The sequence below is a fragment of the Crocodylus porosus genome, unplaced genomic scaffold, assembly GCF_001723895.1.
Source record: "Crocodylus porosus isolate Cpor-Errol unplaced genomic scaffold, CroPor_comp1, whole genome shotgun sequence".
In the NCBI taxonomy this organism is placed as follows: domain Eukaryota; kingdom Metazoa; phylum Chordata; order Crocodylia; family Crocodylidae; genus Crocodylus; species Crocodylus porosus.
In genome coordinates, this window is record NW_017728931.1 from 50,903,111 (window position 1) to 50,928,462 (window position 25,352).

General features: G+C 46.6%; 1 protein-coding gene across 1 annotated transcript in view; it reads right to left on the bottom strand.

The window, feature by feature from the left end:
• Positions 1-238: 238 nt before the first annotated feature.
• Positions 239-25,352, bottom strand: part of TMPRSS6 (transmembrane protease, serine 6) — a 35,121-nt gene continuing 10,007 nt past the window's right edge. The window contains exons 7-18 of the mRNA XM_019544861.1: positions 24,885-25,089; positions 23,897-24,033; positions 20,106-20,218; positions 16,494-16,603; positions 14,527-14,672; positions 13,631-13,729; positions 8,244-8,357; positions 7,237-7,353; positions 6,563-6,731; positions 5,840-6,111; positions 2,295-2,431; positions 239-1,303 (exon numbers count right to left, since the gene is read on the bottom strand). Coding sequence (XP_019400406.1) covers positions 1,145-1,303; positions 2,295-2,431; positions 5,840-6,111; positions 6,563-6,731; positions 7,237-7,353; positions 8,244-8,357; positions 13,631-13,729; positions 14,527-14,672; positions 16,494-16,603; positions 20,106-20,218; positions 23,897-24,033; positions 24,885-25,089 — 1,778 coding nt within the window. The 3' untranslated portion in view covers positions 239-1,144. The remainder of the gene's footprint in view (positions 1,304-2,294; positions 2,432-5,839; positions 6,112-6,562; positions 6,732-7,236; positions 7,354-8,243; positions 8,358-13,630; positions 13,730-14,526; positions 14,673-16,493; positions 16,604-20,105; positions 20,219-23,896; positions 24,034-24,884; positions 25,090-25,352) is intronic.

Genomic DNA, 25,352 nt, shown 5'->3' on the forward strand with positions numbered 1-25,352 from the left:
GGCTCTCACCACAATAATGACCACTGTCTAAGCACCTACCTAGATGACTGGCTGTCCAGAGTGGACCCAAGATGTAGCTGGGAGGGAGGTGACTGTCTTCATTAGATGAGAAGGAGGTGGCTTTCTCCTTGAGGTTTGCACCCTAATCCATTCCTATAAAATTGCTGCACATAGAATTCAGGCCAGGAAGATGCAGTCTTTACCCAGGGAAAGTTAAAGAGAAAGGAAATGTAGAGCAAAAAATAATACACTTTATTTCCAATTCTAGAGAGTGGCCCATAATATTTCTTTATAAATACATAGCAATCACCATCTAAAGTACCCAGTCTGTGACCTTCTCCCCTCATTCATTGCCCAGTTGGGCTCTGAGGATGGAACTGAAGGAAGATCCTCGTGTTAAAGGTATTAAATTAATTCACAGAACTGGGAAGGAGGCTTCTCAGATGCCCAGGAACTTTGCCTGAGGGAGTCCAACTGGAGCAAAAGAGGGTGGCGCTATTACAGGAGAGATGCAGCAACACACAACGGCTTAGCGATGGTCTCCTGACCTGAGGCACTGATACATAACGGATGCACAGCTGAACCCTAACCACATGCTCTAGCTAAGAAAAGCAGCAATTAGCAGGGGGAGGAGGTGTAAGGCAAGGAGGAAGGGGAAAGAGAAGGATGAATGACAGGCAGAGACAGAGAGAAGCAGATTGTTTTCACAGTTACGGGGAGCTCAGCTCTAGCTACATCAGTATGATTTTCTTTCGGCAAGTGTGCCAGCTTTGGGACGGGGAATGAATCATGGAGTTCGCCCATGCCTTCCCCCCCAGTAACTTAACCAGAAAACATCTGTCCAGGAACCCTGGAAACCTATGCTCCCTTGCCCCCCTGCAGAATGCACCATAGCCCTGGCCCTTCGTGTGCTTGACCTTAATAAAAAATTGGACATTTCTTGAGAAGAGCAGGGGGCAGCAGACACTTCTTCTGGTACTTCTCCTTAGTTTTCCTCTGCTACATATCATCTTTGAGTTCATACTGAAGGCTGCAGGCCTCCCAACCCTGACAACACTTTGAAACAAGTCTCTCTTTCCCATCACTGGAGACAAAATGACCAGTGTCAGGAGGAGATAATGGATGGGGAAGGCACAGACACTCCTCAGCTCATCGTCTGCCTCATCCAGCCCAGCACCTGCGTCATCCTGGTGTAGACCCCGTAATAATTTGGACGGGCACATCCTAGCCCCCAGCTCACCAGGCCAGCTAGGAACCACCTCTCACTGGGCTCCTTGCAGACAAGGGGACCTCCAGAATCGCCCTGGAGAGGGAAAAAGAAAGAAAGGCCAATCAGGTTCCTACACTGATGATGCTGGAGAACAATGATCTTACAACCTTTTTGACAATGCATTACCCTTTCTTTCTTTCCTGGTCAGGCCCCATTGAGTAGCTACACTCCGCTGCTCCATCCCAGTACCTGAGGTGTCTGCAGCATCTACCACAGAGATTTGTACCTCAGGCAGAGAGGTGCAAGGGAGAACCAGAAACCAAAGGCTTATGAGAACTGATGTTAGCTGCTAGCACATCCTTGAGAGTGTGGGTCCCATTCCTCCAACCAGCTATTAGATGCTTTCTATCTTCCATCTATTCTTCCAGTCAATGCAAAGTCCCCAGGAGGAAAGAGGCTGGAGCAAGTCCACAGGAGTCTTCGAAGCTGACAAATTTGAACTGGATCCTACAATGATTGGGACCAGTCGCAATGACTGGGGAATGTAGAATAATGAGGGAAAAGGCAGTTACATTTGATGTAAGGTAGGGTCTGGGATTGGGAGGAATGATGGGAACCTCCTCCAAAGGGATGAGGTGGGGATTGTTGCTCAAAAGGAATGTAAAGGAGGAGCTAAGAGCGAGGATATAATGGGCTGGAATGAAAGAGGGAACATTGAAGCTGTATTTCTGTCACCAGCAATCCTAAATACAGTACAGACACTGAGGAATAAACTTCCCAAGGGGGTTGGTGTAGCTCTCATAAGGCTACATCACCAAGAGTCTCCTGGGAGCCTGGACATCACCCTAAGGAACTGAGAAGACAAATTTCTGCTCTTGTAACTGGAGGGTGAGGATGGGTACAGTTGGGTGGCTGACAGTTGGGGTGGAGGGGTTATTCTACTCGTCAGCTCTTGCCATTGTCATGTCCCTTATTTAAGTCTATAGAGCATGTTCTGCCAGAAGGAACCTCCTCCCATCCTTCACCCACAGGATGCTAGGCAATCCTGTCATATGGTGGGAGTACCCTATGCCTCCTCAGTCACCTGGCAGGCATCCTTCTCGCCCTTGTGGTAGCCAGCACAGAGCATTCTGGGAGAGATCTTGTAGTGATAGGTCTCACTGCAGATGTCCTGCTGGATCAGCTGCACATCTACCTTCTGCAAGATGTTACTGATGTGGCCTGGGTACAAAACACAAGACTGGCATGTGAGTAGCAGATGAGCCTTCCTGTTATCCCCTTAAACCACTCAACATGTCCTGCCTCTCTCTGTCTCCAGTTTGTCCAAATTGCTGCCATGCAACTCATCTTCCTGTCCTCCACTTGCATTCATTGTTCCCCTCTCCCTGAACCTAACACGGGCTTTTCATCTTTTAGAGTCAGTTCAAGCTCCTCCCTCCCCTACAAGGCTCTGTATGGAGGGCTGTATTTAACATCACTGTATACCTGGTAGAGCATGCAAGGGGCAGAGCTGTCTGGACAATAACAATTCCATTTTGCAGCAGCTTCTGAGGTTTTGAATTTTATTTTGGCTCCATGTGGCCTGGGAAGGCGGTGGAGACTCCATTTCAAGACCCTGCTCCACTTGATTCAGAGCAAAGTTTTCCAATCAAGGTTGCGATAAACAAGGAGTAGAATCTCTCTGACAAAAGCTTTGGTAGACAATAGGGTGGATTTGTACCTTATAGACTAACTCACTCAGGGATCTGTAGTGGAGCTTTTGGTAAGCCCAAGCTCCCATCATCAGATGCTGTTTTTTGTAAAATTTCTACATCTGTGCCAGTATTCCTATTAGCTCTATTCAGGAGACATCAGAGCAGGTGAGAGGGTGAAACTTTATGCTGGCAATTCTGTGTCCTGGAGTGACCATTTCACCAGGGACAAGGGTTATGATGGTTCTACAGAGCTGCATTAGCCCCTGAATGAGTGAAATCCATTGATGCAGAAACACATCTGGGCCAATGTGGCCCTTCCCTTTCTCAGCCCTCTTACCTTAGGTTTCCTGAATTCTTCACCACCCTCTCTCATTATGGATCTCCATTTGCTTTTCTTGCCCTCTGCTCCATTTCGTCCCCTGTGCCACCCTTTCTGTTACAAGCACCTCATCATGAGTTTAGAATAGCTGCAGACTTTGTACCCTGCAAAGGAGCTTCCTTTCCTCTTTACCATTCCCTTCACAAAGCTGCCCTACCTTACAGTGATCAGTTCTCTAACATCATCCTCCCATTACCTTCTGAATTGTTTCCCTGTTTTTCATATCTCTCTTTCTAATTAAACTATGAACTCTTTAACAAGGAATTTGGGCCCCACTTGTGATCTTCTATACATGGAGACAGTACTTTTGAACTAAATGGAGTTGCACCTGCCTACAAGAGGTCTAAATTTGGACCCTTTCCTTCAGAGAAGAATTCCCTGTCAGAGAATTATACCGAGTAACTGGGAAAACCCTTTTCCAGTAGATCACCTACTCTGTTCCCTCTGTTCCCTACTCTGCTCAGCGCTCTTTCCCGCCCAGGGCAGGGGGTCGGACTCGATGACCTACTGAGGTCCCTTCTGACCCCAACATCTATGAATTTATGAATGTTAGGGTTGGTTCTTACTATATATTTGCCAGAGTTTTGTCCAAACTAATTTCACACATGTTAAGTGAAGGGGGCCTCCTTTCTTACAAAGGGATGAATGATTTAAAATATCTCTGTTTTCGGATGCTCAGCTTAAAATGCCCCAAAGAGACCTAAATTTCAGGAAATGCACAGATACTGGCCTCTGAAAATCAGATCTCTTTAAAGCATCTTAATTTGGGTGTCCTAAATCACTAGTTAATTCTGAAATCTTAAATCAAGGTTTCTGTTACTTCTCATGGGAGACTATTCTATTGTTGGGAAGGGCTATGTTTGTAAAACTCTGTGAATACACATGGTTCTTCACATGGGTCTGCAAAAATAATGATGATAAGAAAAGATCCTCCAAGCCCTACTTGCTGATCAAAGACCCTTTATTGAGTCTTCAGTCCAAAACCCTCCTGCTGAGATCATTTCTAGAGCAGGACACCTATGCACTTCAATATTCCTTCTCTTTTGTACATTTATGAGTCTAATCTGCAAGCCCAGATAATTATAATCTCATATCTGTCCTGAATCTTGTGCTATTGTGATGCTGCATCCATTTGCAATTATTTTGTTTGATAAAATGTGATGATGCACTAGGGGGAGCTAAAGGGTACCTGTTGCAATGTTGATTAGGGTAGATTGAGGCTGTGTTGCATAATATTAATTGGAAGAAAAGACATAAGTCTATATGTTCTCTATTCATGTTTCATGGGTCTCAGAGTTGGAATGTTCTTTGACTTTATTGAGGGAACTTGTTCCAGATCCTTGCAGCAACACTATTCCACACTGGAGCAATGTGATGCCACAATGTCATGATTGGGACTGTCTCAGCATTGAAGTGGTATTTATTTATTTAGGAGACTTTCTTTATACTACAATTGTTTAACCTGTCCTTTTATATGGATGTGAATCCTGGATGCTGCCAAAGGCAAATGGAAAAAAGCTGCAAGTGGCTGAAAACAAGGTGCTAAGGAAAGTATTTGGTGCAATATAAGAAAATGGAGTATGGAGATGTAATCAAGAGCTTGTGGGCCTTCACAAAAGACCCAATGTCTTGAGCAACGTACGCATGTAGAGAATGAAATGGTCAGGACATATCATGAAAACTGATGAAAGAAAGCATGTGAGGCAGTTTGTAGAAGCTCAGGTAGAAGCTATCTGATTTTGAGACAAACCAAGGTAATGATATGAAAATAACATTAAGACCTGATCTGCAAGGGGCATGTGAAGATGTGACAATGTGGAAGGAGACTGCACAGGACAGGAGGAGATGCATGTCTGTAGTTAAGGTGGTTGTAGGCCCTTAAGGCCTGTGGGACCAGAGATAGAGAGCTTGAGAGGAGTCCTTCACTGTGAGTTGGGCATCTAGCTGCCCTCTGTGCCTTTAATATTATGCCCATAAATTAGTTCTCAAGCAAAGCTGGGAGCCTGCCATTGTGGCATTATATCATGTTGCTATACAGGTTGGAGGGAGGATTCCCCCATATATTCCATCTGTCACCTAGCACAGGCCCATTCAAACTTTTAAAGCTAAAGGGTTAAATTAAGAGTGAGGTGATATACAGAAAGCCATGCTGTGATACATTTTTAGGAAGTCTGAAAGTTCTTGACTACAAGACCTTCTGTGCCCTACTTCTTGATTCTGCTACCGAGAAGTAGAGCCAAGCTTAGGAGAGATAAAAAGGACTTATCTACACTATGGGAGCAGTGAGTCTTGGTCAGGACAGGCCCTTCCCACCTGCACCCACAGGTATACCCTAGCTCCAGAAGGATGCTCATGTGGCTGTCCACATGTATCTATTTCAGGCTTTTCTTGAGTCTCCAGTGTCCCTGTTTGTGCAACCAGGCCCTGTACAACACAAAACCCTCCTTTTACCAGAGATCATAGAGCAGGATGCTGTATTCAGTTCATGGGCTGGGTTTCGCACAACCCTAACCTTGAGGAATATAGGGCGAGATCGGCAAATGCCCTGCAACGTACCTCCTTCTTTGAGGGCCCCCCATCCAGTGATCCAGCAACGGAGACCAGGTTCAAAGAGGTGGGTGCGGGCAGGCAGGCATATAGGCCGGATGAAGGGTGAACTGATAACTGGGTGGTCTAACTGGAGCAAGGCCACGTCGTAATCATGGCTGTCCTCCTCATAGTATGGGTGCAGGAGGAGGCGGCTCACTTTGAAGGACACCTCATTGTAGCTGCTGGTGTTCTGGAAGTACTTGCCCAAGTAGACAGTCCAGATGGATGGGGAAGCCAGTCTAGGAGCACAGGAGAGAAAAACATTTGCTTTGATGAGGAAGACAGACAAGGCATAGAGCTTTGCAAGGGAGAGTGATAGAGAAGAAGAGGAAGGAGAGGGTCAGAAAATCAGAAATGCAAAAATAAAAAAAAGGAACATGGGGAAGGTAGCTGGGGAAGCTGAGTCCCCTGACAGGGACAGGGCTATTAATGATGGCCAGCGTAAGCACTGGGTGGATGGGATCCCCCCCACCAGCTCTCTGCTATGGTCCTGTCCCCATCACAGGCACAGACATCTCCATTTGGACTTCCCAGAGCACTACTGAGCTGAGTTTGTCCATCATACAAAACTCTGTGGTCATTCTGCACCACAACTAGAATAAGGCTAAGGCCCAAACGGCTCATGTCAATGGTACTTTGAAAGCCATCTGATGCCGATCTCCTGCCCAACATTCCTCCAGTATCACTTACCTTTCATCATGGAAGCAGTGGGCAGCTGAGACCACCCAGCGGTCAGCAATAAGTGTTCCACCACAAATATGGCGTCCACGGATCTGCAGGCTAGCCTGCCATGGCCACTCCCCTTCTAGAGTGTTGACGCCACCCACAATCCGGTTTAACGAGGTTTGTAATCCACAGTCTAAGGAGGAGGAATTATGAAAGGCATCTACCACGAGAGGAGGCGGAGGAGAAGACATCACCATACATCGTATCAGACCCTTTCTTTTGCTTTACTGACTTCCCAGTTCTCTGTTTATAGCCTGCCATCTTTGCCTAACACACAGTGGGGGGGCATGTTTTGCACAGTCGACAGCTAAGCTAGTGAGAATTCCCATTTGAGGTTTATCCTGATGATTGTCACAGGGAAGTGTAATCGCTCTGCATTATCTTCCCTGTTCAGATATGTCCAATTAGCTAAGCTGGGATGCAAGGACTGCGAGCCTCCTCTCAGCAGTGCCTGTTTAGGGCTGGCTCATGTTCTATCAGTGGGAGCCTTCTCAAGCTGGTGCCACCAAGACTCCAACAAGTGCCAACCTGAACACTGGTCAAATGAGCTTTCTTCCTATCTGATAATCAGACCTAGCCCTGGCAGTGCTTGGCAGAATGCCCTGACTTTGTGTAAGGCAACATTAGTTCTTCCTCACCACAGTTCTTCTCATCAGACAGGTCCTTGCAATCTGCAACCGAGTCACACTCAGGGTTGGGTTTCTTCACACAGGACCCATCTGCACACTGGTAGGTGAATGACCCGCAGGGAACATCTGCAAGGATGTAAGTGGAAGGAAGAGTCAGGGGGAGAGCTAAGTGAGGAGAGGAGTTTATTCAGTGGAGGATGTGGGAGAAATCTCAGCCTTCTGCCTTGGTGAATCCCTAAACCAGGGGTGGGCAAAATGGCAGATCCGGCTGGTGGCTGGACTTTATTTCTCAGCAGCCCCTGCCCTGGTTTCCATGGAGATCCTAGGAGGTGGGGCCATGACAGCGCAGGGTCGGGTTTTCCATGGAAACTGGCCCCAGCAGTACTGGCAGCGTAAGCGGCTGGGCACTGAGGTGCTCTGGGGCTAGGGCTGGGATTTTGCAGTGGTGCCAGTGCGGTCTGGAGTTGGGGCAGAGCTGCAATTCACTGCCCACATGCCCCTGCCTGGAGTATGCGAGCAGCAGATTGTGGCTGTGATCCCAGCTCTGGATCACACTGTCACCGCTGCAAGATCCCAGCCCAGAACGGCTTCCCACCCAGTTGTGCCCTGCCAGCAATGCTGGGCCCAGTCTCCATGGCCACCCTGGTTCCGTGCTGTCACAGCTCCACCACTCCTGGGATCTCATGGAAACTGGCCACAGTGATGCAGGCAGGGGCTGCTGGGAAATGCAGTCCGCTGCAGGCCCAATTTGGCCTGAGGGCCAGAATTTGCTCACCCCTGCCTGACCTAAATTCATAGCATAAAGCTTCCTATCTAGGGCTGCTTTAGAAATACCATCGTGTTTTGTATTTGGTTCAGAGAGAAAATATAGCTATCAGTCCTGTGGGTGTTTGCTGGCAGCCACTGTCATTTATTGGGAGCTCAGGGTAGAAGGTTATCAATAGCTCAAGTTAGGTGGTAGGGTATGCATTGCAGAAGAGAACCTTGTTGCAACCCCAGGGACCTTCCTGCCCTACCTTCATGGCACTGCTCTTCATCGCTCCCATTGACACAGTCCAGATGACCATCGCAGACCCTTGTGAACTGTATGCAGGTGCTGTCTTCCTGACACTGGAATTTTGCAGAGCACACTATGAAAGCACAAGGAGGAAACAGGAGGGTTTCAGAAGAGAATGGCAAGTTGCAGCCTCTTTTCTCAATGCAACACCCACCATTAGCGACAAGTAGATTCTAACTGAAAAGTTATGTGACATTTACTTAGCAGGAGAAAGGGACTTGAACTATATAGGGTATTAAGAGACTATTCTTCTTTGCTTCTGGAATCCTGGCAAAAAACTGGGTCTTACCCCTGTCACCCATTTTGTCCATCACAAAGCTCCTTTTTTCTAACTGAGACAGGTCATTTGTGGTTAAGAGAAGATAGGAGAGGACTGAGCACCAGAAATAAAGAGCATTAGCAGAGCGCTGCTGTGGTGTCGTGGGGGGGAGTATGGGCACATGTCTATACATGCATGCCCACACTGCACAGTAAATATGGCAACTTGAGCATAAATTTTATACCTATATCTTGCAAATTTACACCCAATTAGTTACTGTTCAGTAACACACATGTAGACTTCTTACTACACAGTAACACTCTGTGTATGGACTGACTTGGGACTAACTTTAGTCCCAAGTGATTCCACATACAGCATTAATGTGCTTTTATGCCTGCATGTGTAGACGCTGGCCTATTTCTGTCTACCATGCAGTAACTTACTGCACAGTAAATTTAAGCCAGAGTAAATGCATATGTAGACATGCCCAGAGTGTTGTGCCCCAGGCCTCAGTGCTGTGCAAGGATTACTGTTTAATACAGTTGTCAATGATCAGGGGACAGGGAGGTGGCAAAATACACAAGGGCCACAACATTGTCTGGGTGAGTCGAGACTAGAGAAGACTGGAAGAGCAGAAGCCCCTGACAGGACTGGGGGATAGGCAATGTACAAAGCAGATAAAGTCAGTTGCCAATGGATGCAAAGCAGTGCATCTAGGAAGGAATGATTTGAACTACTTTTGCATGTAACTGGATTTTAAACTCACTAACAGCATGGAAGAAAGGCCTGGGTGTTATTGGGAATGGCTCAGTGGAAGTCTCTAGTTGTAGCACAGCAGAGCTTAAAACGGTAGATGGGCAGGTACTAACAGACAATCCCACTGCAGTGAATTAAAGGGGAAATGGAACCTACTGCAGAGCAGCTGAGGCATAGTTCCTGTTTGACTGCTTGCTTTTACTCCACAGTAAGTGAAAGCTTAACTGGGGTAAAGTAGCCCTGTTTTATTTAGGGGTAAGCTCCCTGGTTTAGCTGTCACTTTCTGTGGGGTAATACCTGATAATTACAGTGCATCAGCTGCACTATAGTAAGTACTTGCCCCTATTTACTCTTTGTATATTGACTGTTTGTGTTAGAATGTAAGAAGCACAGGAATAAGAGCAATGCAAAAAATACTATTATGATGCCTTTATAAAAAAAAATAATGGGGCACCGTTTGATAGAAACTCAGCTTGCTCAGGGAACTCAAAGGGAGGATCCCCTGGGAAGCCAGACTGGGGGGGAGAGGAATCCAGGAGAATTGGTTGTACTTGAAAGAAGTCTTACTGAGAGCGCAGGAACAAACCATCCTGATATGCAGGAAGACTAGCAAGTATGGCAGAAGATCCGCTTGGCTTAGCAGGGAACTCTTTAGTAAACTAAATAAAAAAAAAGGAAGTGGAAACTTGGACAAACAACTAGTGAAGACTATAAGAGCATTGCTCAGGCACACACGAATGAAATCAGGAAGGCCAAAGCACAGTTGGAGTTGCAGCTAGCAAGGGATGTGAATAGTAACAAGAGGGTTTCTACAAATATGGCAGTAGAAAGTGGAGGATCAGGAACAGTGTGGGTCCCTTACTGAATGGGGGAGACAACCTGTGACAGAGGATGCAGAAAAGGCTGATGTACTCAGTGCCTATTTCTCCTCAGTCTTCACAGGCAAGGTCAGCTCCCAGACTACTGAACTAACAGTTTAGGGATTATTTAGAAAAGCTGGATATATACAAGTCCATAGGGTCGGATGGGATGCACCCGAGAGTGATAAGGGAGTGGGCTGATGTGATAGCAGAGTTGCTGACCATTATCTTTGAAAACTTGCAGTGCTCAGGAGAGGTCCCGGATGATTGGACAAGGGCAAACCAAGTGCTTATATTTAAGGAAAGGAAAAAGGAGGATCCAGGGAACTACAGACCAGTCAGCCACACCTCAGTCCCTGGAAAAGTCGTGGAGCAGATCCCCAAGGAATCCATTTCTAAGCACTTGAAGGAGAAGAAAGTGATTAGGAACAGTCAGCATGGAGTCACCAAGGGCAAGTCATGCCTGACCAACCTGATTGCCTTCTATGAGGAGACAACTGGTTCTGTGGATGCAGGGAGACGGGTCGATGTGGTATACCTTGATCTTAGCAAGGGTTTTGCTACTGTCTCCCACCATATTCTCACAGGCAAGCTAAGGAAGTACAGGCTGGATGAGTGGACTGTAAGGTGGATAGAAAACTGGCTGGAGCATTGGGCTCAGAGTGTAGTAATCAATGGCTCAAAGTCTAGTTGGCAGCTGGTATCAAGTGGACTGCCCCAGGGGCCAGTCCTGGGGCCAGTTTTGTTCGATGTCTTTATCAATGGCTGGGAAGATGGCATAGAGTGCATGCTCAGCAAGTTTGCAGATGACAACAAGCTGGGAGAGTAGTAGATACATTGGAAGATGGGGCTAGGATTCAGAGTGACCTCAACAAATTGGAGGATTGGGCCAAAAGAAATGTCATGAGGTTCAACAAGGACAAGTGCGAAGTCCTGTATTTAGGATGAAACAATCCCATGTACCAGGCTGGGGGCTGACTGGCTGGGCAGCAGCTCTGCGGAAAAGGACCTGGGGGTTACAGTGGACAATAACATGAATATGAGCCAGCAGTCTACCCTTGCTGCAAAGAAGGATAATGACATACTGGGCTGCATTGGTAGGTGTGTTGTCAGTAGGTCAAGGGAAGTGATTCTTCCCCTCTATTCATCTCTGCTGAGGCCACATCTGGAGTACTGTGTTCAGTTTTAGGCCCTCCAACTACAGAAAGGATGTGGACAAATTGGAGAGAGTCCACTGGAGGGAACAAAAATGGTTTGGGGCTGGAGTACATAACTCACATAATTTCTCATAACTTCTGAGGAGAGACTGAGGGAACTGGGCTTATTTAGTCTGGAGAAGAGAAGACTGAGTGGGGATTTAATAGCAGCCTTCAACTACCTGAAGGGAGATTCAAAAGAGGATGGAACTGTACTGCTCTCAGTGATGGCAGATGACACAACAAGGAGCAATGGTCTCAAGTTGCAGCAGGAGAAATTTAGGTTGGATAGTAGGTAGAATTTTTTCACCAGAGGGGTAGTAAAACACTGGAAGAGCTTTCCCAGAGAGGTGGTGGAATCTTTGTCCTTGGAGGTTTTTAGGACCCAGCTAGAAAAAGCTTTGGCTGGGATGATCTAATCAGGGATGATCCTGCTTTGAGCAGGGGGTTGGACTAGATGTCCTCCTGAAGTCCCTTTCTACCCTAATTTTCTATGATTCTATGAAACACAGGACTCTGGTTTGACCATCCCATGTCAAAAAAGCTGGGGCAATGCCAGAAGACCACAAAGGCCCTACACAATCTTCCTTCAGTTCTTTACTTCAAAACCATCTTTGTAACAATGCTGGCAAAATACTTAACAATGGCTCAGTGAGCACTGACTATACAGTATGTTACAGCTAACACAACTGCTCATGGTTACCTCTTGCTTGCCACTGCCTGTTTTCTTATCTACCTGTAGTCTTTTATCTGATACTTAAGACTTACATCTCTTTCTGGCAGGAACTGTTTTATTATAGTGTGTGTGTGCATGCATGTATGTGTACAGTGCCAAACACAATGGGGCTGAGATCTCTAAACATTGTCTCAGTAACATTATTAGTTATGTGATAATTAAATGTAAAGAGGTCAGATGATTAGAGGCATGGAATAACTTGAGGCAATGTGAATAGAGATATAAAAGATGGAGATGGTTTAATTTTGACATGAGACTATTAAGAGGGCACACAACAGGCACACATGATAACGAACTCCCCAGAGAAGGGAAATCAAGCAGTTCCTATTTCCTCTTTTTAAACATACAAGAACAAAGGCTCATTTGTGGAAACTGAAAGTGAATGCATTTAATACTGAAAAATCCTTTAAAAAAAATCCAGTTCATAATTAACCCATGGAACTTACTGCCACAAGATATCCCTGAGGCCAAGAGCTTAACAGGATTCAAGAAAGAATCAGACATTTATGTGGATAATGAGACTCTCTACAGCAACATTAGGCCTTAAAGAACCCTATTAGGGACATATTCTCTCATGCTTAAAGGTATAAACCAAGCCCTAACCAATGGCTTTAGAAAGAAATGTCTGCCACGGACATGCTATTCCATAATATTCCGTGATACGGTGTGCTTCCTCAAAGCATTTGGTGCTGGCACTGTCAGGCCCAGGAGACTGGATTGGATGGGCCTTGGATTGGACCCAGCGTTTGTGTTCCTATGAGTAGAGAGTTCTGAGCCTCATCCGAGACCTTGGAACAGCAGGGAGGAAGTGTTGTGTGCCAGGACTAATACTCACTGACAGTGCTGCCTACAGGCAGGATGGCCCAATAAACTGAGTATGGGATTAGGAGCCAAGAACTCCTGGGTTGTGGAGCAAGTTCTGCCCATGGCTGCCTGGGTGGCCTTGGTTTAATAACCTGAGCTCACTCTCTGTTTGTTTCCTTCATCTGTAATAATTTGAACACTAATAATACCCACCCCATGGGGCAGCCCTGTGACTTAATGAGAAAAGATTTGTCAATGTTCTGCAAATACAAAAAGCTTCACTGTGCCACATACATCATGGGCAGTCAAGGCTCTAGCTGGTGGGCTGATTGGCTTGGGTTGTAGTGCAGGCGATGGGCCGAGCCATGTGGGTGGTCGTGCTTTTGCTCCTTGCTAGGGAGTCAATTGACTGTGGAGTAAAGTCTGGAGTAAATCCCTCCATAGCAGTCATGTTGTGTGTCTGCATTCACAGCAACTGCCTTCTGGCTGTGGGGGGAAGAAGATTCTATGCATGATATCATGGATTTAACTCCTGACTGAGCTGCAGGCTGTCACCACACAAATACCTGTCTTACTTTCACACACTTGACTGGTGTAGCCAGGCCTCCCAAAGGTTTCCATTTTCCCCGAGAGACCTGAGTGCCAGGTTCTGTGCAGAAGGGAGTCAAACTAAGCTGCAGATTCCTGAGGAGAGGAGAGATGGGAGCAGGGAGGTGGGAACAGTGGACCACTCACCGCAGTTCCTCTCATCTAGTCCATTGGGACAGTCCTTGATCCCATCACATGCTGGGACACACAGGCCATTCACAGAGCAGAGGAACTCCCTGGGACAGGCTGAGAAATCACAAGGGAAAGTTAAGTCCCCAGTGCCAGGAACCTTCCTAAAGCAACATACTGTGATTTGAGAGTGGAGTGTGAATCTATGAGCTTTCTAACCACATCTGCACTGCCAGCATAGGCACACAGCAAGCCCTGGGTACAGTCCCTAAATAAGCAAACAGACCTGAGCTGTGCAACAGGGGCATGGTTGTTTTGTATTCCAAGTGTGTCAGGAGCCAGGAACCAGGAAATAGCACTCTCACCAGCACTGCACCTGTCCCACCGTGCGCCTGGCTGGCTGGGAAATATAGAATAGATTCCCTGGGGGCTTTTACAGAATCCTAGTCAGGATCTCACATCTGCAGATTTCCAACATGAGCAGGAGACATTGTCACTAAGAACTTTTGTGATCAACCATTTCAAGTGAGACTAAACTAAGTCATATCATCTAATGCCAAGGCCAGCTCCATAACAGAGACATGGAGATGAACTTTCTGGTGTCTGTATGTTCAGTGCTTCAGTATCTGTGCAAGTGGTGTGAGTAATTGAATGCTTTATGCTGGGATCTCTAAATGAGATTATGCATGTGTATAGTGCATGTATGTGGGTGTGTGCGTGTGCACTTTTGTCCATGACACAGGGTGGCTTGTGCACCTGTATGCACAAGAGGCGTGTGTGTGTGTGTGTGAGTGTGTGTGTGTGTGCCTGTGTGTCATGACACAAGTCAGGGATATAAGAAAGATTTTGAATAGCTGTGAAAGATGCTTTGCCACCTCAGTGTGTCACGATGATGTGAGAAGCCATATGCTTACGATCCGACTGGTTGTATAGGCTGTAGGCGGCCTGCATGCCAGGTCCAGTCAAGGAGATCTGAGAGGTGAAGCTGATGGTGATGCCAGCAGAGGACACTACTGGAATCCTTTCAGCGTACGCTTGCAGGGTCCGCAGGCCACACAACCTGACAAGGAAGCACACCAAGCATGATATCTCAGGGTAAGGTTGAAGGGGAAGAATGTAGTCTTTGAGGGCAAAGCAGCACTGGTCTGGTTGGTTTTGTACTACTTTGGGAGTGGCAATTGCTTTGAAGGGAAGAGAACTTCAAGGACTCGAATAACTGAGATGGGGAAACATTTTCAATATGTTTTGAGGATTTAAGTTAAGGATAGAGAAAAGAGTAAGGAACCCCTTGGGAACACAAGATAACCTGGTCAGCATGTAGGGGATCCAGCACCTTGTTTGGTTCTCCACTGCCCCACCACTAAACAGCTGAGCAGAAAGAGCCTCTCCAGTGACAGAAGTGGTGTCTCCCTGGATTAACACTGGTGTAACTGGGGTAGGAACCACCCCCAAAAGAGCAAAGAAAAGGAAACATGTAATAGGAGCAGCCACAGAGATGGGCAGTCAGAGGAAAGTAAAGGAGAGATTCTAGGAAGAGATGGTAAGAATCTGGAGTGAAGGCTGTGGCAAAGGCCATTTGAAGTTAGTGAAGGGCAGGTATGCAATAGTTCTGCACGTGCAACACTGAAGATGTTTAGGAATAACACCTTGCAGTTGGATACAGAAGAGAGGCACAGGGAGAGAACTGGAGAAATGGGTGCAAAAGGGTCACACAGGAATGGGCCCAGATTCTGCCCTTAGTTACTACAGCGAAAGTCCAGCATGACATGGGCTTTGGAGGCTGTAACTGTAATTAACTCCTATCTTGGTATACCTCCCCGTGAATTTGCTATTCCCCCATGTTCTAAAGGCTTTTGATTGTGAAATAAGAGCTAAACAGAAAAATGAAATAGAGATAGAGGAGTGAAAAGGTGCAGGCAAAGGAGAATTATAAATGGAGGCTATGTTGGTGAGATGGGGAAAACCAGGAAGGCTTCAGTGGATAGTGAAACAACTCTTATGCCAGTAGTGGTGCATCTGAGTTCATCACTGACCTAATGTCCACCGATTTCAAGGAGTTCTAGATCAAGCCCAGGCACAGTGAGGTGGCTGAGGCTTTCATGAGCAGGTGAGATGAAGTCTATGAGGTAGGCTGGAAAGAAGCCAGGGGTGGCTCCAGAGAAAGATATTTCGAACAGGATTCTGCACGAAGTGTAGAACCAGCTGAAAGGCTTTGAGAAGGAGGATGCTGTGCCCATGCTTCTGTGTACGAGGGAAAGCAGGCAGCAACTTTCAGTAGATGAAGGCATGTGGGCTTAGGGAGGCCTCAAAAAAGGAAGTCACTACAGTCAAAGCAGGAGGATATGGAGCCTGGGTGGTAGCTCTCTGCGGAGGTGGATTCAAGGCAATGGCAGACACAGACAATATTGCAGAGGTGGTGATAGGCAGATTTGCAAACACTGGAGATGTGGGAGGATGCCAAGGTTACACACAGAGGAGGAAACTAGGAAGTCTGATTCAAACAATGAAATAAAGAAGGCAGGTTGATAATGAAGCTGGAGACTGCTGAGGATGTTTCCCCTGATCTTGGAGATACTGAGCTGAGGCAGTTTTACACTGCCTTAACTAAGAAAGACAGAGTCTGTGGACAAGGAGGAGTCATTAGAGAATTGAAAAAAGATATAGGCAAGGAAGTGGCATCAGCACAATAGTGAGCAGTTAAAGGTAAAGGCTGAGATAAGGTGATGGAGTGGGAGTGAGCAGATGGCTTGTGAAGATTTCCAGAACAAACTAGGGACTGGGCTGAACAATAGACGGCAGTGGGACAATTCAGACTTGCGGCAAAGCTATTCAGGAATGGGAAAACGGAGGGTGAGAAATGAGCAAGAATATGAGTGCACACCTTCTGTTCTGAATGATCCACTGGCCCTGAGTGCACGGCAGGTCATGCGTCTGCCTCCTGAGCGCGTAGGCATCAAACCAGAGCACAACTCCGTAGTCGAGAGATGGGACCTGCATGGGGAGCAGTCTAAGAGCAGAGCTGAGATAGCATCAGCAAGCAACATTCCCTCCCACCCAGGAGGACACATCAGGAGACAGACATGAATCATAGAGTTATAGAAAATTAAGGCTGGAAGAGAACTCAGGGGGTCATCTAGTCCAACTCCCTGCTCAAAGCAGGACCAGCCCCAACTAAATCATCCCAGCCAAAGTTTTTTTCTAGCTGGGTTCTAATAACCTCCAAGGACAAAGATTCCACCACCTCTCTGGGAAAGCTCTTCCAGTGTTTTACTACCCTCCTAGTGAGAAAATTCTACCTACTATCCCACCTAAATTTCCCCTGCTGCAACTTGAGACCATTGCTCCTTGTGTCATCTGCCACCACTGAGAACAGTCCAGCTCCATCCTCTTTTGAACCTCCCTTCAGGTAGTTGAAGGCTGCTATTAAATCCCACCCCCACCCCTGTCTTCTCTTCTCTGGAATAAATAAGCCCAGTTCCCTCAACCTCTCCTCATAAGTTATGTGCCTCAGCCCCCAAACCATTTTTGTTCCCTCCAGTGGACTCTCTCCAATTTGTTGACATCCTTTCTATAGTGGGAGCCCAAAACTGGACACAGTACTCCAGATGTGGCCTCATGAGTGCTGAATAGAGGGGAAGAATCACTTCCCTTGACCTGCTGGCAATGCTCCTACCAATGCAGCCCAGTATGCGTTAGCCTTCTTGGCAACAAGGGCACGCTGTTGGCCCATATTCATCTTATTGTCCACTGCAATCCCCAGGTCCTTTTCTGCAGAGCTGCTGCCCAGCCAGTCAGCCCCCAGCCTGTACTGGTGCATAGGATTGTTCTTTCCTAAGTTCAGGACTTTTCACTTATCCTTGTTAAAGCTCATGAGATTTTTTTTAGCCTAGTTCTCCAATTTGTTGAGGTTACTCTGAATCGTAGCCCTACCTTCCAGCAAATCTACTATTCCCTCCAGATTTGTGTCATCTGCAAACTTGCTAAGCGTGCACTCTATGCCATTTTCCAGGTCATTGATGAAGACATTGAACATAACCGGCCCCAGGACTGATCAAGTCCACTTGATACCAGCTGCCAACTAGACTTTGAGCCATTGATTACTACTCTCTGAGCCCGATGCTCCAGCCAGTTTTCTATCCAACTTTCAGTTCATCCATCCAGCCTGTACTTCCTTGGCTTGCCTGCAAGAACATCGTGGGAGACCGTAGCAAAAGCCTTGCTAAGATCAAGGTACATCACATCCACCCATCTCCCTGCATCCACAGAGCCAGTCATCTCCTCATAGAAGGCAATCAGGTTGGTCAGGCATGACTTGCCCTTGGTGACTCCATGCTGACTGTTCCTAATCACTTTCTTCTCCTTCAAGTGCTTAGAAATGGATTCCTCAAGGATCTGCTTCATGATTTTTCTGGAGACTGAAGTGAGGCTGACTGGTCTGTAGTTCTCTGGACCCTCCTTTTTCCTTTTCTTAAATATGGGCACCATGTTTGTTCTTTTGCAATTACCCGGGACCTCTCCTGATCACCATGAGTTTTCGAAGTTGATGGCCAGTGGCTCTGCAGTCACATCAGCCAACACTTCCAGCATGCTTGGGGGTATCCCATCTGGCCCCATGGACCTGTATATAACCAGCTTTTCTAAATAGTTCCTAACTTGTTCTTTCACCACTGTTGACTGCTCATCTCCTCCCCAAACTGTGCTGCCCAGTGCAATAGTCTGGGAGCTGACCTTGCCTGTGAAGACAGAGGTGAAAAAGGCATTGAGCACTTCAGCCTTTTCTGCTTCCTCTGTCACAAGTTTGCCTCTCCCATTCAGTAAGGGACCCACACTTGTCCTAATGCTTCTCTTACTACTGACATACTTGTAGAATCTCTTCTCGTTACCCTTCACATCCCTTGCTAGCTGCAACTCCAGTTGTGCTTTGGCCTTCCTAACTTCATCCTGGCATGCCTGAGCAATGTTCTTATACTCTTATACTTATGAAGGGGAGAGCAGTGGATTTAAATGGTGCCAAGTTAGCAAAAGTGGGGCACAATCTATGCTGGTATTATGCTAGTGCCCTCCAAAACTCTGCACCTGAATCCCATTCTGCACAACCCTGACCCAACCAGCAGGGTGCTGCACTTGGGCAGTAATAACCAGCAGCACACTTATAAGATGGGAAACTCCCTTCTTGAGAGCATGGAGGCAGAAAGGGATCCTGGAGTCATTATTGACTCCAAGATGAACATGGGCCGACAATGCAAGGTCACAGTTGGCAGGGCTAACCGGACCTTGTTGTGCATCCACAGATACATCTCAAGCAGGGTCAGGGAGGTGATTCTCCCCCTCTATGTGACACTGGTCAGGCCACAGCTGGAGTACTGCGTCCAGTTCTGTGCACCCCACTTCAGGAGGGATGTGGACAACGTTGAGAGGGTCCAGAGGAGGGCCACCCGCATGATCTGGGGACAACAGGGCAGACCCTATAATGAGAGACTGCAGGACCTGAACCTGTTCAGCCTTCACAAGAGAAGGCTGAGGGGTTACCTGGTGATCATCTATAAACTCACTAGGGGGGACCAGAAGGGTTTGGGAGAGACCTTGTTTCCCCTAGCACCCCCGGCATAACAAAGAATAACGGCCACAAGTTGTTGGAGAGTAGGTTTAGATTAGACATCCATAAGAACTACTTCACAGTTAGGGTGGCTAGGAGCTGGAACCAACTTCCAAGGGAAGTGGTGCTGGCTCCTACCCTGGGGGTCTTTAAGAAGAGGCTTGATGCCTACCTGGCTGGAGTCATCTGAACCCAGTTTTTCTCCTGCCCAGGCAGGAGGTTGGACTTGAAGATCTACAAGGTCCCTTCCGACCCGACTTGTATGATTCTATGATTCTATGAACCATACCCCAGCTCTGCCGAGGTCTTACCTACTGCTCCTAGGTCTGCCACAGCACTTTGGCTCCTGACATGCAATAGTCCTTGCTACCCCAGTCCTAGGGCTTCATGCAGAGCTTTGCCATTACCCGTGACTTCCCACCCTAGCTATTCTAAGCCTACGTCCCATTTGAACTGAGTCTGTCAGCTTGTGAAGAACAGCAGGTACTTCCCAAGTGACCTACTTGAACAGTCACAAGTCACTGATGTGGCCACAAGGAGATAATTCATTTGGATTCTATACAAGAGCTTGAATTGGCTCTCCACTTTATCCCTGTGAGGAGCCAGCCCCCTCCACCCAGCCATCCTCCCATCTAGCTGGAACTTAGCCTGGACTTCCTTCTGTTCAACACCACAAGAGCTGGCTGGTGGTGACCCTCTGGTACCTGCCCAGGCCCATCTCAGTGACAGCCTTAGTTGCAGACTCAAGAGAGAGAGGAATGAGCATGATATTCAGCCCAGCACACACCTGAATTAGAGAGGAAAGGGTGCTGGCACAAAGCAGTGGGGAGTGGAAAGATGCCAGGAGCCCTCTGGAAGGTTTGCATAGGGGATGAGAGGAAGTCAATGATCCCTTACCATCATGTGCCAGGTGCACTGTGTGTTGGGTGCATAGTAACTGGGGTAGTATGGAGTGCTGATCTTCCCCCGCAGCTCCAGGTCTTCTGGAAGTGTTAGATTTACCTGACAGGCTGAAAACACAGTCACAGCCCACTTCAGTATAGCATCAGTCTGGGAACACAGAATCGTCACCCAAACCCTCGAAGGAGGCAAGGACCACATCCCACCCCAGGAAAAAGGATGCAGGGAAAGTGTGGAATATTGTGGTTGTTGGAAAAACACGGGGCTGCTTGCTGAGTTTATGATCTGGTGTGCTCTGCTTGGAGACCAATTTCAAATTTTCTGAACTGTTCTGGGTGAGCATCCCAGAGACATCCCACCTCATGAGAGCTTCTTCCCGAGCTGGGACCCCTCAGAGATGGATAGCAGAAGGAACTAGCTGTAGGGACAGGTACTTGCTCAGCTCCATGCACAACTACGCCATCTTTCCCAAGAGAATATACTTGGAAAAGGGAGACAGAGGCACCATATAGCACACAATGATAGTGAGGGGAAATCTCCAGAGAAATGAGACAGTGGGAACAGCACAAAAGTTGGAGGGGGATGTAAACAGGAACCCCTGCTTGGGAATGAGCTTCCACAGAACCACAGGCTAGGTTCTTACAAGCTAAGACATGTCAGGCCTGGCCAATGCATGTCTGTGCTCTTCCTTGTCATTTAGTGCTGTTATGCCAACCTGGTGTCAGGGGCTGCTGGGTTGCTAGGGTTGCATCCTCTCAGCTGAAAACCAAAGCCATGACCGAATGTAGTTATTAAAGATCCCAGGGCATTTGATGCCACGTAATGCTTTTAGCTTCCTTCTCCTGGCCAAAGATGAGTAATTACAGTACATTTTGTTGTGACTCCCCTGTTGCTTTAGTTGAATACAGTATCATTCTATCTTTCCATCTACCTAGGCACTTATCATAGTCCAGACAGGGGAAAAAAGGAAGAGCTATAGCCTTCTACATGAAAGAGATGTACACGTGTTCTGAAGTGCAGTACAAAGTGGAAGGTAAGCCTGTTGAAAGTCTTTGGATAAAGGTCTAAGGAGAGAACAGCAAAGGGGATATCATGGTGTGCATCTGCTATGGGCCTCCAAACCAGGAAAAAAAAGGTTGACAAGGGCTTCTTTAAACAACTGATGGAAGTTTCTAAATCATGAGACTTGGTTCTCACGGGGAACTTTAATTACTAAAACATCTGTTCTCATGGGGAAACAGCGGTCCACAACCAGTTAAGCAAATCTGTGGAGTGTGTTGAAGATAACTTTTTTATACGGATGGTAAAGGGGCTAACTAGGGAGCATTTGGTTGAGAATATGAAGGTGGAAGGTAACTTGGGTGACAGTGACCACAAAACAATAGAGTTCAAGACCCTATGGGGGGGAAAGAAGGAGAGCATCAAGGTAAAAACACTAGATTTCAGAAAAGAAGACTTTTACAAACTCAGGGAACTGGTAGGCAGGATCCCCTGGGAGGCAAATCTGAGGGGAAAAGGAGTCCAGGAGAGTTGGCTGTACTTTAAGGATGCCATATTAAGGGTGCAGGAGCAAGCAATCCCAATGTGATACAAGAATGGGAAGTTCAATAGGAGACCAGCCTGGATGGACAGCAGTCTCTTCAATGAGTTGAAACTCAAAAAGGAATCCTACAAAGTGGAGTAAGAGCTAAGAATATCACACAAAGATTCAGGGAGAAAGTTAGGAAAGCCAAGGCATGATTTGAGACATTACTGGCAAGGGACATAAAGAGGAAAAACAAAGGATTCTACAAGTATGTCAAAAGTAAAAGGAAGACCAAAGACACTATAGGTCCTTATGGAATATGGAAGGCAGCTTAGTTATGGATGATGCTGAAGAGAAGACTGAAGTATTTCATGGCTTTTTTTTAACTTTTGTTTTTACAGATAAAGGCAACTATCAAATGATGAGCCTAGTTGTCAGCCAAGATAGGAAAGAAGACATATAGTCTAGAATAGTGGAAGAATTACATAGAGAATTACTTAGAGAGGGATTACTCAGAGAAGCTAGATGCTTTCAGGTTATCAGAGCCAGATGGGATGCATCCTAGGGTGCTGAAGGAATTGGCTGAGGTAGTTTTGGAACCATGTCTTCTTTGAAAATTGCAGAGGTTGGGTGAGGTACTGGACGATTCGAAAAGGGCAAACATAGTGCTCATCTATAAGAAAAGGAGGAGGAGGATCTGGGGAATTACAGATCAGTCCAGTCTGATCTTTATACCTGAAAAAATCATGGAGCAGGTCCTCAAGAAATCTATTGAGAAGCACCTAGAGAACAAGGTGATCAGGAACAGCCAGCATTGATTCACAAGAGCAAGTAATGCCTGACAAACCTGATTTCCTTCTATGATAAGATGCCAGGCTCTGTGGATGGGGAGAAAGCAATGGATGCGATATACCTTGATTTAACAAGGCTTTTGACACTTTCTCCCATGACGTTCTCATTAATAAGCTAAAGTGATACAGACTAAATGAAAGAATGGTGAAGTAGATACATAACTGGTGGGTTCACCATGCTCAACAAGTAGTTATCATTTGTTCAATGTCTAGTTGGGAGGAGGTATCAAATGGGGTTCCCCAGGTATCTGTCCCGGGTCCAGTGTTGTTATATATTCATTAATGCTTTGGATGATGGGCTTGGGTGTGCACTGAGCAAGTTTGCAGATGACCCCAAGTTGGGTGGAGTTGCAGACACTTTAGAGTCTAGAGGATAGGGCTAGGATCCAGAATGACCTGCATAGACTGGAAAAATGGTCTGGAATCAACCAGATGAAATCCAACAAGTCCTAAACCTGGGGCAAAATAACAGCATGCACAAATACAAACTGGGGAACAACTGGCTAGGCTGCAATATTGCAAAGAAGGACCTGGGGGTTACAGTGGACCATAAACTGAATATAATTCAACAGTGACCTCTTGTTGCAAAAAAAAAATCCAATGGCATACTGGGTTATATTAATGGGAGTATCACTTGAAAATCCAGAGAAGTAATTCTTCCACTCTATTCAGGACTGGTGAAGGCTCATCTGGAGTATTGTGCCCAGTTTTGGTCTCCACATTTCAAGAAAGATGTGGATAGATAGGAAAGAGTCCAGAAGAGAGTGGCAATAATGAGTAGAGGTCTGGAAAGTGTGACTTAAGAGGACAGACTGAAAGAACTAAGGATATTTAGTTTGGAGAATAGAAAACAGAAGGGGATTTGATAAGTCTTCAAATACCTGCAGGGCAATTATAGAGAGGATGGAGATAGATTATTTTCTGTTGTTGTAGAGGACAGGACTAGGAGCAATGGCCTCAAGCCTCAGCAGAAGAAATTTAGGGTGGAGATCAGGAAGCACTTTCTGACTATGAGAGCAGTCAAGCAGTGGAACAGGCTACCTAGAGAAGTTGTGGACTCTCCATCTCAAAATTTTCAAGAGCAGGTTGCACAGACACTTAGCTGGGATGCTTTAGTCAGGGATGATCCTACTATGAGCAGGGAGCTGGACTAGATAACCTCACCTTCCAGCCCTGATTCTCTAGGATCCTATGATCTGGCTCCATCACAGTAGCATCACACATTCTTCAGGGAGCTCCTAGTCCAAATTTTTATGTAGTGCTTTGAAGCACTGCTGAACAGCTACCAAGCCCCTTGGAGCATTTACAGGCAGTGGTGAGGAAGGCTAATTGATCAAGGGTCTAAAAATGTATGAGATCTTCTAGTGCCTTCAGTTCTCCTTCCCTCCTTCCCTCCCTCCCTTTGTCCTCACCTTCAAGGGGTACAGCTTGGGCAGAGAGGATGAAAGGATCATAGTAACTGTACATTGCTTTCTTCCACACCACAGCCATGACATGGCCTGAAGAAAGGACCTCCACTACGGGCTCCTGACGGTTGCAGCCATAGACTCTGAAAGGAGAGACAGGAGGAAGTGAGAAGGGGGATGACCATGTGTAAAGAAGGTAGGGAACTGAGGGAGAGAAGAGAGGGAGAAAGACAAGAAGCAGATGAGATTGTCCAGACCTCTAGTGAGATTTGCATGTTGCTAGACTCTGATAAAACAAATCAAGATGTAACATAGAAAACAGGGCTCAGATCTGGGTATGGAAGGGGTCCCCCTTGTTAGGACCTTTTCTCAAGCCAAACCACTTCATGATGAATATTAGACCAAAGGATACCCCCTTGTTTGGTTCCCAACTCTAAGCTGGGGGAACATTATCCCCTTCAAGAAACCCCTCATTTTATCCTTCGTACTAATGTATGACAGGTTCCTCTTCTGAGGAACCCTGACATCAAATCCAGAGCTGGCATAAAATCAGCACAGTTCCCATGAAATCAAAGGAGCTACATCCATTTACATCAACTGAAGAGCTGTCCCTAGGCTGCAATGCTCCTTATAAGGCCTCTGTACCTAAACAGAGCTGGGCTATTCTGAAGATGAATTTCATATTCTTAGGCCCTTACCAGATTCTGGTCTCTGAGGCACTAAAAGTGCAAAACATTGTCATTGTACCCAGAGGCTGCCAAGAACACCTTCACCTACTACTTTTTAAAAAACTTGCTAAGCTACAGGGTTGCCTCAATAATATCCCCCAACACTGAGTTCTACTACTGTGTTCTATTATGCTGCATCCAAGAGCATTTCCTCTCATCTGTGTAAGGGACATTTCCTTGCCCTTGCATTGTGAATAGCACCCTGTGCTTTCCTTTCCTTCAACCACTCTCAAGATTTGGTACCACTGTCATAGGAAGCTACCTACGAGGTGATGAGATGGTTCTCCAGCGGCCCAGCCTCGTCATACATGGCCAGTCGGTCCCTGCAATCCGGGAGGGTCCACTCCAGATGCAGCTTGATCATATGACCCTTGGGGCCATGGAGGTGCCAAAGACAACTGGAAGCCAAATAGTCAGGGCCCTTCAGCTTTAGGGCTTCATTCTCCCGCACATAGCTGTATCTGTAACAACCTGAAACCACGAAACAAGCAGAACATCAGAGTGTCATCAGTCTGAGGTGGGGTGCTTGGGGTAGTCTTGATAATATAGTCATCATTTAGGGTATTTATGCAAGCCCTTAGTATGGGGTTAGGCTCTCTGTTAGCCTAATTTCTCCCACTGATCTCAGTTTATTTTCACACTTATTCCAGTTGCTCACAGTGACTCTCAGTGGCACTGGTCCCTTTCCCCTGGAATCCTATTTCTTTCTAGCAACATAACAACCTCTGTACCCC